This window comes from Triticum dicoccoides, chromosome 7A, assembly GCF_002162155.2.
Source record: "Triticum dicoccoides isolate Atlit2015 ecotype Zavitan chromosome 7A, WEW_v2.0, whole genome shotgun sequence".
NCBI classification, from domain to species: Eukaryota; Viridiplantae; Streptophyta; class Magnoliopsida; order Poales; family Poaceae; genus Triticum; species Triticum dicoccoides.
This window is the reverse complement of record NC_041392.1, coordinates 176,079,503-176,090,207: the sequence shown is the minus strand read 5'-3', so window position 1 is coordinate 176,090,207 and position 10,705 is coordinate 176,079,503. Positions and strand designations below refer to the sequence as shown.

General features: G+C 44.9%; 1 protein-coding gene and 1 long non-coding RNA gene across 3 annotated transcripts in view; one reads left to right on the top strand and one right to left on the bottom strand.

Annotated features, from left to right (window-relative positions):
* The window catches only part of LOC119333413, an 18,263-nt gene extending 12,130 nt beyond the window's left edge, over positions 1 to 6,133 (bottom strand). The window contains exons 1-15 of one of the 2 annotated variants that reach the window (XM_037606313.1): positions 5,915 to 6,133; positions 5,715 to 5,793; positions 5,436 to 5,513; positions 5,229 to 5,309; positions 4,919 to 4,995; positions 4,779 to 4,833; positions 4,643 to 4,691; positions 4,371 to 4,508; positions 4,196 to 4,277; positions 2,094 to 2,162; positions 1,389 to 1,467; positions 1,239 to 1,282; positions 968 to 1,162; positions 401 to 476; positions 11 to 91 (exon numbers count right to left, since the gene is read on the bottom strand). In XM_037606313.1, coding sequence (XP_037462210.1) covers positions 11 to 91; positions 401 to 476; positions 968 to 1,162; positions 1,239 to 1,282; positions 1,389 to 1,467; positions 2,094 to 2,162; positions 4,196 to 4,277; positions 4,371 to 4,508; positions 4,643 to 4,691; positions 4,779 to 4,833; positions 4,919 to 4,995; positions 5,229 to 5,309; positions 5,436 to 5,513; positions 5,715 to 5,793; positions 5,915 to 6,037 — 1,306 coding nt within the window. In that variant the 5' untranslated portion in view covers positions 6,038 to 6,133. The remainder of the gene's footprint in view (positions 1 to 10; positions 92 to 400; positions 477 to 967; positions 1,163 to 1,238; positions 1,283 to 1,388; positions 1,468 to 2,093; positions 2,163 to 4,195; positions 4,278 to 4,370; positions 4,509 to 4,642; positions 4,692 to 4,778; positions 4,834 to 4,918; positions 4,996 to 5,228; positions 5,310 to 5,435; positions 5,514 to 5,714; positions 5,794 to 5,914) is intronic. The other variant, XM_037606314.1, reaches the window with a different exon arrangement.
* A 615-nt stretch (positions 6,134 to 6,748) lies between these two features.
* Positions 6,749 to 7,281, top strand: LOC119328623. The gene is made up of 2 exons (XR_005159063.1): positions 6,749 to 6,928; positions 7,016 to 7,281. It is a non-coding gene; the product is annotated as an uncharacterized LOC119328623 (long non-coding RNA).
* The last annotated feature ends 3,424 nt before the right edge of the window (positions 7,282 to 10,705 follow it).

Here is a 10,705-nt window from a genome sequence, read left to right as displayed (position 1 = left end):
TATATGTTACCTGAGACAGCACCAGCATTTCCATATAGGACACTTTCAGCTTGAACTTCATTTGCAACCATGATGATAAGGATTTCCACATCTGAAACCAATTTATGGTTAATACTTCAGACAGGGTATCACGGTTGATACATCATAAACGGTGTTTCCATTCCATGCTATTGCTGTTAAGTAGTGATGAGGTGGGGCTGGGCCCACATGTCATTTACCTTTACCTTTTGACTCGATGAATGGCACAAAAATAAAGAATAAGATAAATACAAGAGAATAATGAGGTCTGAACTAATTTCATTCAGTCAGAAAATCATATAGTACTGATTATACTTTATAGGTAACAAATGTAAACTTAAGAAGCGAGAATTATACTTTATACTAGAACGTTGCAACGTACCTCTTGATACTTCCTCAGGAGAATCTTTGGTCAATCCACCTAAAGCAGCAAACCTGGCCAGTGTTGGCTTGTAGACCTAATGGGTAAAGGGTATAAAATTATTCACGTGTGGATTGGAAGAACTTTTTTTTTACAAAAGAACATGCATAACACTATAGGTCTATAACATCGTTTACAAACAAAAGATATGTAAGTTGAAAAGGGTGAACAGTATCCTATTTCCTCAACTGTATATTTGTGTAAATTCAGAGCGCCCAATGGACTACTGAAAAGAGAAGAGTTTGTGATTTATTCGTTTATTATTCGAATTACTGCTGCCCTTTCTGATACCTTAAGATTAATCTAAGCCATCCACTGTTCCATCTAGGAAAATTACAGGCTTAAAACCACAGAGTGTCAAATCTATGATCCATAAGATTGTTCAGGGTACTTGAAATGCAACATATGTACAGAAGCACTAATGCAGAAGAAACCAAGTGAAGACCCTTTCATTCTTTGTATTTTGAATTGAAGCAATCAAACGGTCAATTATGCAGTTGGGAAGAACAAGAGCAGAAGAGTTCCTACATCATAAGCAGTTACGGAGAACCCTGATTTTAGCAAATGAGATGCCATTCCAAAGCCCATAGCTCCAAGACCAATAAAGCCGATCCTCTTTGCTGCTTTCGAGGCCATAACAAGCTGGTCAGCTAATTTGCTTGCGTCATAGATTTGTTGACTGGCAGCATCTACGATGTTTACTCCAAATAGTTGTTCCCAAACCTGCAAAATGATGATTTAAATTAAGATAATTTTGATAAATTGAAGCATCTTGAGAAAGCTGACAGTTATTCCACACCTTCAACGGCGAAGCGGATTCATTGCCAATTACTGCTGAAGAACCTGAAGATAAGTACAAAAATGTGCATGAATAAGAAGGTACTAGCATGTTCGGGCTATCAGGAGACTTTCAAGATGTATTGGAAGTAAAGAAGCTTTAACATCATACCATGTATTAATTGTTGATAGGCAACAGCTAGAAGTGGCAGAGGGAACGTTGCTGCTTTAGCCGTATCCATCACGTAGCTCTATATTGTTTAAGAGCGAAAACTTTGTTTCAATAAACAGAAGCAGTTAGGCAATCAGCCATGCAGTAGCAATATTCCTTTACAGTTTGTAAGATCAGAGTGGCACATTACTAATTAACCATTTAATCCTCTCTCAAAAATGGGGTTGACTTACAAGATTAAGAGCATGGAACTGGACACAAAACTTAAATACAAACTATAGTTAAAAGAAAGTGTGCAAAAAAATCACTGAAATATCTCAAATATGCTGCTAAATGAAGTCCACGGGATTAGCTAGCTTTCTTAAGTAACTTGATTGCTATCTATCAAGGTACAATGTGATACCCCTACTATTTATCACTTCTCACCATTTCCCAGGGACGAAGCTGCCTTGTAGGCATAGGGTCAATTGACCCCAATGAAATTAGGAAATCCTTCATTAATTTAGTACTAAACAATATCTATTTATTGAAGATGACCCCACTGCCATAGACATGACCCCAACAAACTTTTTTCCTAGCTTCGTCCCTGCCAGTTCCCCTCCCCTGGTTTTTCAGCACCCTGCCACCTTTGCCGCGGCAACATTCTCATGTATATCTAATCTCCTGTCCAGTACCTACCCTATTTTTGGGAAGAGGATTGAATACCTTGATCAAACAAGAAATCTCCTCTCTTCCAATTGCTAGTGCCGGACCCTCCATTTTCAATATCACATCCTGCGAAAGGGACATCTATAAGATGGCCAAGATCCGAGAGAGGAAGACGAGGGATATTGGCCAAGTCAAATGCATCAAGGACGGAGCAGGCCAACTCTTGGTGAAGGACGAGGAGATTAAGCATAGATGGCGGGAGTACTTCGACAAACTATTCAATGGGGAGAATGAGAGTTCTACCATCGAACTGGACGACTCCTTTGATGAGACCAGCATGCGTTTTGTGCGGCGAATCCAGGAGTCTGAGGTCAAGGAGGCTTTAAAAAGGATGAAAGGAGGCAAGGCGATGGGCCCTGATTGTATCCCCATTGAGGTGTAGAAAGGTCTCGGGGACATAGCGATAGTATGGCTAACCAAGCTTTTCAACCTCATTTTTCGGGCAAACAAGATGGCAGAAGAATGGAGACGGAGTATATTAGTACCAATCTTCAAGAACAAGGGGGATGTTCAAAGTTGTACTAATTACCGTGGAATTAAGCTGATGAGCCATACAATGAAGCTATGGGAGAGTCATTGAGCACCGCTTAAGAAGAATGACAAGCATGACCAAAAATCAGTTTGGTTTCATGCCTGGGAGGTCGACCATGGAAGCCATTTTCTTGGTACGACAACTTATGGAGAGATATAGGGAGCAAAAGAAGGACTTGCATATGGTGTTCATTGACTTGGAGAAGGCCTATGATAAGATACCGCGGAATGTCATGTGGTGGGCCTTGGAGAAACACAAAGTCCCAGCAAATTACATTACCCTCATCAAGGACATGAACGATAATGATGTCGACACTGATGACTTCCCGATTAAGATAGGACAGCATCAGGGGTGAGCTTTGAGCCCTTATCTGTTTGCATTGGTGATGGATGAGGTCACAAGGGATATACAAGGAGATATCCCATGGTGTATTCCGTTTGCGGATGATGTGATGCTAGTTGGCGATAGTCGGACGGGGGTAAATAGGAAGTTAGAGTTATGGAGACAAACCTTGCAATCGAAAGGGTTTAGGCTTAGTAGAACTAAAACCGAGTACATGATGTGCGGTTTCAGTACTACTAGGTGTGAGGAGGAGGAGGTTAGCCTTGATGGCCAGGTGGTACCACAGAAGGACACCTTTCGGTATTTGGGGTCAATGCTGCAGGAGAATGGGGGTATTGATGAAGATGTGAACCATCGAATCAAAGCCGGATGGATGAAGTGGCGCCAAGCTTCTGGCATTCTCTGTGACAAGAGAGTGCCGCAAAAGCTAAAAGGCAAGTTCTATAGGACGGCGGTTCGACCCACAATGTTGTATGGCGCTGAGTGTTGGCCGACTAAAAGGCGACATGTTCAATAGTTAGGTGTGGCGGAGATGCGTATCTTGAGATGGATGTGTGGCCACACAAGGAAGGATCGAGTCCGAAATGATGATATACGAGATAAGAGTTGGGGTAGCACCAATTGAAGAGAAGCTTGTCCAACATCGTCTGAGATGGTTTGGGCATATTCAGCGCAGACCTCGAGAAGCTCCAGTGCATAGCGGACGACTAAAGCGTGCGGAGAATGTCAAGAGAGGGCGGGGTAGACCGAATTTGACATGGGAGGAGTCCGTTAAGAGAGACCTGAAGGATTGGAGTATCACCAAAGAGCTAGCTATGGACAGGGGTGCGTGGAAGCTTGCTATCCATGTGCCAGAGCCATGAGTTGGTTGCGAGATCTTATGGGTTTCACCTCTAGCCTACCCCAACTTGTTTGGGACTAAAGGCTTTGTTGTTGTTGTTGTTGTTGTTGTTGTTATCCCAGCTACCCTGCTCTTACCACCGGTCATGGCTCCAATACGCATAGGATGCCTTCATTCATTGTCCATACAAACTCCGTAGCAATAAATGTGCACGTCACCTACATATTTATATATTTTACTTAAAATAACATTCTAGTTTGTGCAATCCCCTCTTTCATAAAAGGGAGAAAAAGGACATACTTAATTATCTGCACTGTTCATATATTGCGTAAAGTATCCTAAGAATCCCATACCATGCCCCAAAGGAGAAGCAAAGGAACTTACTGCATGTTTCTTTAGTGACTTCAGAAAATCAATAAGCAATGGATCTTCACTCAAAAATTTTGGAACCACCTCCACAAAAATCCTGTCAATAAATTGTATGATCATAAGTTGAAATATAAACCTACAAGTATCACGAGTTCAGACAGAACACAAAGAATTCAATAATCCTTGTAACCTTGAGCTTCCTGCAGCATTTGATATTATGTCGTAGATAATTGATGGATGAATCCCAGCTCGAACACCAATAAACATTGCTTCAGTAGAAGCAACAAAATGAATGCTCTCCAGCAAGTCATTAACCAACCTAATTTTGCTGTAAAAATAAATGGCATACGGTTCAAATTGTGACAATAATAGTTATACTAGTTAGTACGGTAAATATATGGAAGGGGTGAAAATTGATATCTCGACTAGCTTATATTTGCTATTTTCAGGAAAGAAAGCAACCTGCTGCAGCCAAATTCACCTTCGACAAAGTAATTGGTTTTGTCAAGATCTGGAATGTCAGATAGCTTAAAATTTCAGCATCATAAGATTAGGACCAGGAAGAAAATATTAGTAAGGTACACAAATTTGGAACTACCGGAGAAGAATTGCCCAGCTCTTTCTGCTACATCCTTTCTCCCAGATGCAACAACCTGACATTCAAAAGCTAAATTGTGATAACAGAATAACGTAAGCACACAAGCACACACTTCAGATTCTCAGCTGTGTATCACTTACGACAATATTTTGCTTCAGTTCATCAGATAAACCACTAAAAATGTAAGCATCAAGAAGGAAGATACCCTTCTTCTCATCTGCAAAAACCAACATCCTGTGAACCAAAAAATCCTGTAGGAAACTATAGTAGTACATGAAATTCCAATCATATGTTTATTCCTATTCCTATGTTCTTTAATTCCAGTCATCCAAGGAGGGCCTTACAATTGTTAAATGTGCACTTTCTAATTCTTAAAAGTGCACATAAAATTGTAAGCAGAGCAGCTACTGTTCCCAGCTAAGACAATATATGCACAAATTAGCATTATACCTGCAAGCTTCTGCCCCAACTTCTCAAGATGGCTAGGCACCAACGTCGACCGAATTAATACAACGGCCTCTTTGCACAATCCTATGAAATGCTCGAGCAAACATCATATCAAATGTCAAGTGTATATATAACTTGTACAGAAACAGGTGCATGAGATTGACAGACTGGCAGGCAACACACTAACACTAGCACACAGATGGTACATACCTTGCACTATACCCTGAGCTCCAAAGAACAACTCATCTACACCATCGGCGTCACTGAGCACAACGACTAGCGCAGAATCTGCAGGCGCCAGGAGTTTTTGATAGGTCAGATAGAAACAACACACACACACACACGGCACGAAGCATTCTTCAGCACGTAGGAGCATGGTCTCTTCGGCATTCCAACAAACGGCTCGTACGCACGCATGCCATTCACGCGCGCCGCGAGAAGGCCATATCTGGAACCGGTCCAGTGCAGGAGACCGTTATATACGCTCACCTCGCGTGGCTTCAGCGGGGCTCACGCATCGGACGCCGCCGCCCTGCTCCGCGAGCGCCGTCGCCGCCGATCCATCCGCCTGCACGGACACGCACCGTCAGGACAGAGCGTCCCGCGAAAACACCTCCGAGAGGAAGCAAAACCAAAACGGGGGTGGAAGGAACGGGGAAACGAGGGAAGGGCGATCGAGCAAAGGCGACCTTGCGGTCGATGTAGAAGCGGACGATCGCGCCGGAGCGGGCGAAAGAAGCGGCGAGCGCGGCGCTCAGCCCGTCGGCGCCGACGAAGGCGACGGTCTTCGCCGCCGAGGACGAAGGCGACATCCCGCGAGTGGCGTGTGATCCCGCTCGCCGACGGCGACGACCAGCTCGAAGCAGAGGCGAGCAGAGCGGAAGCGGACGGGGGAGTGAGCAAGTCAGGAGGAGTGACACACGAGGACTCCACTGCTCTAGGCTTTTTACCCAGCCGCTCCGTGTCCCTGGATCGCGGGCCCGGCGCGCGGTGCTAGTCCTACGTGGCGCATGTGGGCTAGGACGGAACCACGTCTGGATTTCGGACGAGGACGCCACGCGGGCTCCATTTTTTTTAGCCCAAAATCTAAAAAGTGGCCGCGCACTTTTTCGTCGTCCCGAGCGGCCGCGCTAAGCGACAAGAAGAACACCGCGCTAGAAATTTCCCCTTCGCTGTCTTCCATCTCCCTCGTCTGGCTCTGCTACTCTCCACAGGCCCCCAACGCCGACCACGCCGCCGCCGAGGCCGCCTTCCACCACCTCCGCGGCTCCCACCCGGAGCCCCGCGTGCTGCGCCTCGCCTCATCACCCGCGACGCCAACTACCCCCTCCTCCCCCGCGAGCTCCGCGCCATGGCCGCTGCCCTCCTCCGCAAGATCCTCTCTTCACGGCCTCCTCTGACTCGTCCACCTCCGAGCTCCGCGTCATGGCCGCTGCCCTCCTCCGCAAGCTCCTCTCCCCCGACGGCCTCTTCCAACTTTGGCCCCTCCTCTCCCCCGAGGGCCAGGCACACTCAAGTCAAACCTCGTCAACGCATCCGGCAGTGCCGCAGCAACCTTGACGGAGCTCGCCGCTGCTGCTCACTCTTATCTCCACCGAGTTGGAGTGTAGGAGGTTGCCGCCACCGGGCTGGATCCATCTCTCGTTTTTTATTGAATCAAAACACACATCCAGATTCATCCCTGGCTTTGCTTGCAGGAGAACGTAAGTTGTTTTTTTTACTACCGCTCAAGTTGCACAGGCACTTGTATCAGTACGCATTTCTGATACAGCTTAATCTTATCTATATAGCACACTCGCTAGAAGGCCGTTGATTTGGATGAAATTTGGTGTCCTACATTCTGCTACTTTTGTGCTATACTTGTTAGCTAATATGCTTAGATTGTTGGATTCGGAGACAGCGACGGTCGGTCCTGCGTTGCCCCTGTTGTTCGCTTGTTCGATTCAATCTACACAAACGCAGACTTTTCTATACTGTAACTATGCTTTTCTTTTACATTAAGGACGGAGGAGACATATTTGTCTAGTTGGATATGATCATCGGAAAGTTGCACACACAGTAATTGCTTTTGTTGGCATCTATAGTAGTTTTAGTTGCACACATAATTGTTTTTGGTTGGACACGATTATTGGGAAGTTACACACACGGTGATCATTTTTGTTGGCATCTATAGTAGTTTTAATTACGCACATATTTGTTCTCAGTTGGATACGATCATTGGAAAGTTGCACACACAACGATCATTTTTTATTGGCATCTATATTACTTCTAGATATTACGCACATAATTGTTCTCAGTTAGATTCGGTCATTCGGAAGTTACACACATGGTGATCATTTTTTATTGGCATCTATAGTAGTTCTAGTCGCACACATAGTTGTTTTCAGTTGGACACGATCATTGAAAAGTTGCACACACGGGGTTCATTTTTGATTGGCATCTATAGTAGTTCTAGTTGCACAAATAGTTGTTTTCAGTTGGACACGGTCAGTGAAAAGTTGCACACACGGGATTCATTTTTGGTTGGCATCTATAGTAGTTCTAGTTGCACACATAGTTTTTTTCAGTTGGACATGGTCATTGGAAAGCTGCACACACGGCGATCATTTTTTGTTGGCATCTATAGTAGTTCTAGTTGCACACATAGTTGTTTTCAGTTGGACACGGTCATTGGAAGTAGTTGGCAGGGGCAATAGAAGTAGTTGCACAAAAACTGCTAGGCAGTTGGCCAGGGCAACAGATAAAGTTGCACATCTCACTGACATGGTTTTGTTGAATGGTGAAAAAATGCACATCCATAGACCATGAGGGTGCAGAAAAGTTGTCTACATGGAGTTGCACACTCTCGTCGGTATAGTCACACATGCATGGCCACAGAGTTGCACAATCTTATCGGCATAGTCGCACATGCATGACCATAGAGTTGCACAATATCGTCCGAATAGTCGCACATGAATTGCCGGGGGAGGTGCTCACGCCCGGCCGCGGAGTTGCGCACTCTCGTTGGTATAGTCACACATGCATGGCCACAGAGTTGCACAATCTCGTTCGCATAGTCACACATAAATTGTCGTGAGAGGTGCTCACGCATGGCTGCGGAGTTGCACACTCTCGTCGGCACAGTCGCACATACATGGCCATGGAGTTGCACAACCTCGTCCACATAGTCACACATGAGTTTTTATGGGAGGTGCTCATGCCCGGCCACGGAGTTGCACACTCTCGTCGGCATAGTCACATATGCATGGCCACACAGTTGCACAATATCGTCTGCATAGTCGCACATGAATTGCTATGGGAGGTGCCCACGTCCGACCACGGAGTTGCACACTCTTGTGTTTCATAGTCGCACATGCGTGGCCGTGGAGTTGGGACATTCTTACAGGATAGTCCCTCAAACGCAGTTGTAAAGGCTCACACGCGCGATGACTACCAGGCAGTTGGCCAGGGCACGCGGTTGTAGAAAAACTGCATGTCTACGGTGTACAAGAAAAGTTGCACATCCCTGTCAGGTAGTTGCACATCGACGGCTAGTCAGTTACACAAAACGGGGACAAAATTGCACAAAAAAAAGTTTGTCAAAACATATCCATGCGGGATCTAGTTTCGAAGAGCACATCGCGAGGATTTCAGTGGTGAAAGCGGATCTTAATTTCGATATTTGGTTCAAAAGTTATGGCTTTTTTAAGAAACAAAAATTAAAAAGCAAACTAAATGGTCAACTCCCTTTAGTGTATACAACGGACCACGTACTTACCTTTTCCACCGGCCACTCCCTAACTCTACCTGGCGTTTTTAATATGCGGCAGTGACTAGACGTCTCGAACAGGGGCCGGCCGCTCGCGAGCGGTACCTAGCGCCCGGCCGCCAGCTAGATTGGTCTTTTTTTAGCGCGACGGGACAGAATGCTCACGGGTTCTGAGCGTGTGGGCCCTGTGAGCGGAAAGATGATGATGCGATTCTCTACTAGCACAGCGTGCCGATCGTGGAACTGGACTTTGCACAGGAGTGTATGTCCCATGAGATTTTAAAATTTGAAGTGCAGGTGACAAATGGGACACAGCGCAATCTAAGGATCTTGGTTTTGGCTTTGCTAAAGATAATCATTTTTATAGCATATATAAAGATCAACTTGCTTAGTAGGTCGCCGGTTGATCTCGATATGGAACGGTTCATAAACAGTGCATCTCCAAATGTAAGGATTTCTGATTCACGAAAAAAAAGTGTAAGGATTTCCATTGCACGAAAGTTAAACCAGAAGTCAAAGGAGTACATGGGTGAAACCATTATCTAAGTTGGAAAGCCTTTCTAGCACATTTTAGAGGATGGATAAGTTGTTATTTGATGTCGGCTTTCGTACACAACAACTGGTGAGTGATTTGAGATCTTGAGTCAAAAGTTGCAGTTTTGTCTCGTTTCGAGAGGTTGAGAGAGCCAACCAATTCGATGTTTTGGAATGTGCCAATTCAAATATTTAGGAGAATCCTGCCCAAAAGTATCATACTCATCCAACGAGCAATCACTCGTGTATTTGGTTTCTAGTTTCTACTACATCCTTCAAGGATGAGGGTTCGGCTTCTTTTGGCAAAAGCTAGAGCCGGAGAAGTTTGTTCGAGATCGAAAAAGTGCCCTCGAGAGACTATTTCGATAATAAAATGCTGACACCCATGCTCTCATGACATCGTGAAGTCACTGTTCATACTATGCAGTTTAGTTCGGAAGAACTGTTACCAAAAAAGTGTAAATACGTCTCACAGAAATCCAAAGATTCTCGCTATGAATAGGAAGAGCCTCGGTTTTACCATGGGAAAATGGGCCTTCACGTCAAGCAAAGGAAAGGCTTTATATATGTGGTGGATCTCTTCTACTAGTGATTCAATTGGGGCCAATCCTATCACATCCACTTCCTTCTAGCCGTGTTTCAAAAAATATGAAGTTAGATGAAAGAGATAAGCTTTTGGTCAAGCCCTGGAAGGGACTTCCATACCGGAGTGTGAAAAACATTCATTTTCTCTGGGTATCTCGAATGCCAGTTTGAGGGTGTGCTTGCTAATCCGATCCAGAAAAAAGAACATTCTCCCTTGTGATTTGGGCCCCTGGGGTAGTGATGAGTCCAAATTTTGTGTTACTCTTTACCCCTTTTTTGTTTCGTGGTGCTAGGATTCTTCATATTTTACCGCGCCCGCCTACCTCTTTTATCTATTTTCGTCAGGTTGTCATCTTCAGAAACATCTAGGAGCTAAAGGAAAGATCATCAAGATATGCTGATAAAATCACATTAATTACTATGCAATATTATTATCATAAAAGAGTAAAGAAAACGGGAGAAGAGACATAACTCTCGAAGGAGTCCAGAGCGCTCGAGGACGCATGGTATGAGCGCACCCACTCGTACCATGTGTCGTCGATGCCACCTGGTCAACTACTTCACCTTCACACGATCGAAGTTGGGATCAGATACACACACAACCACCAGAAAC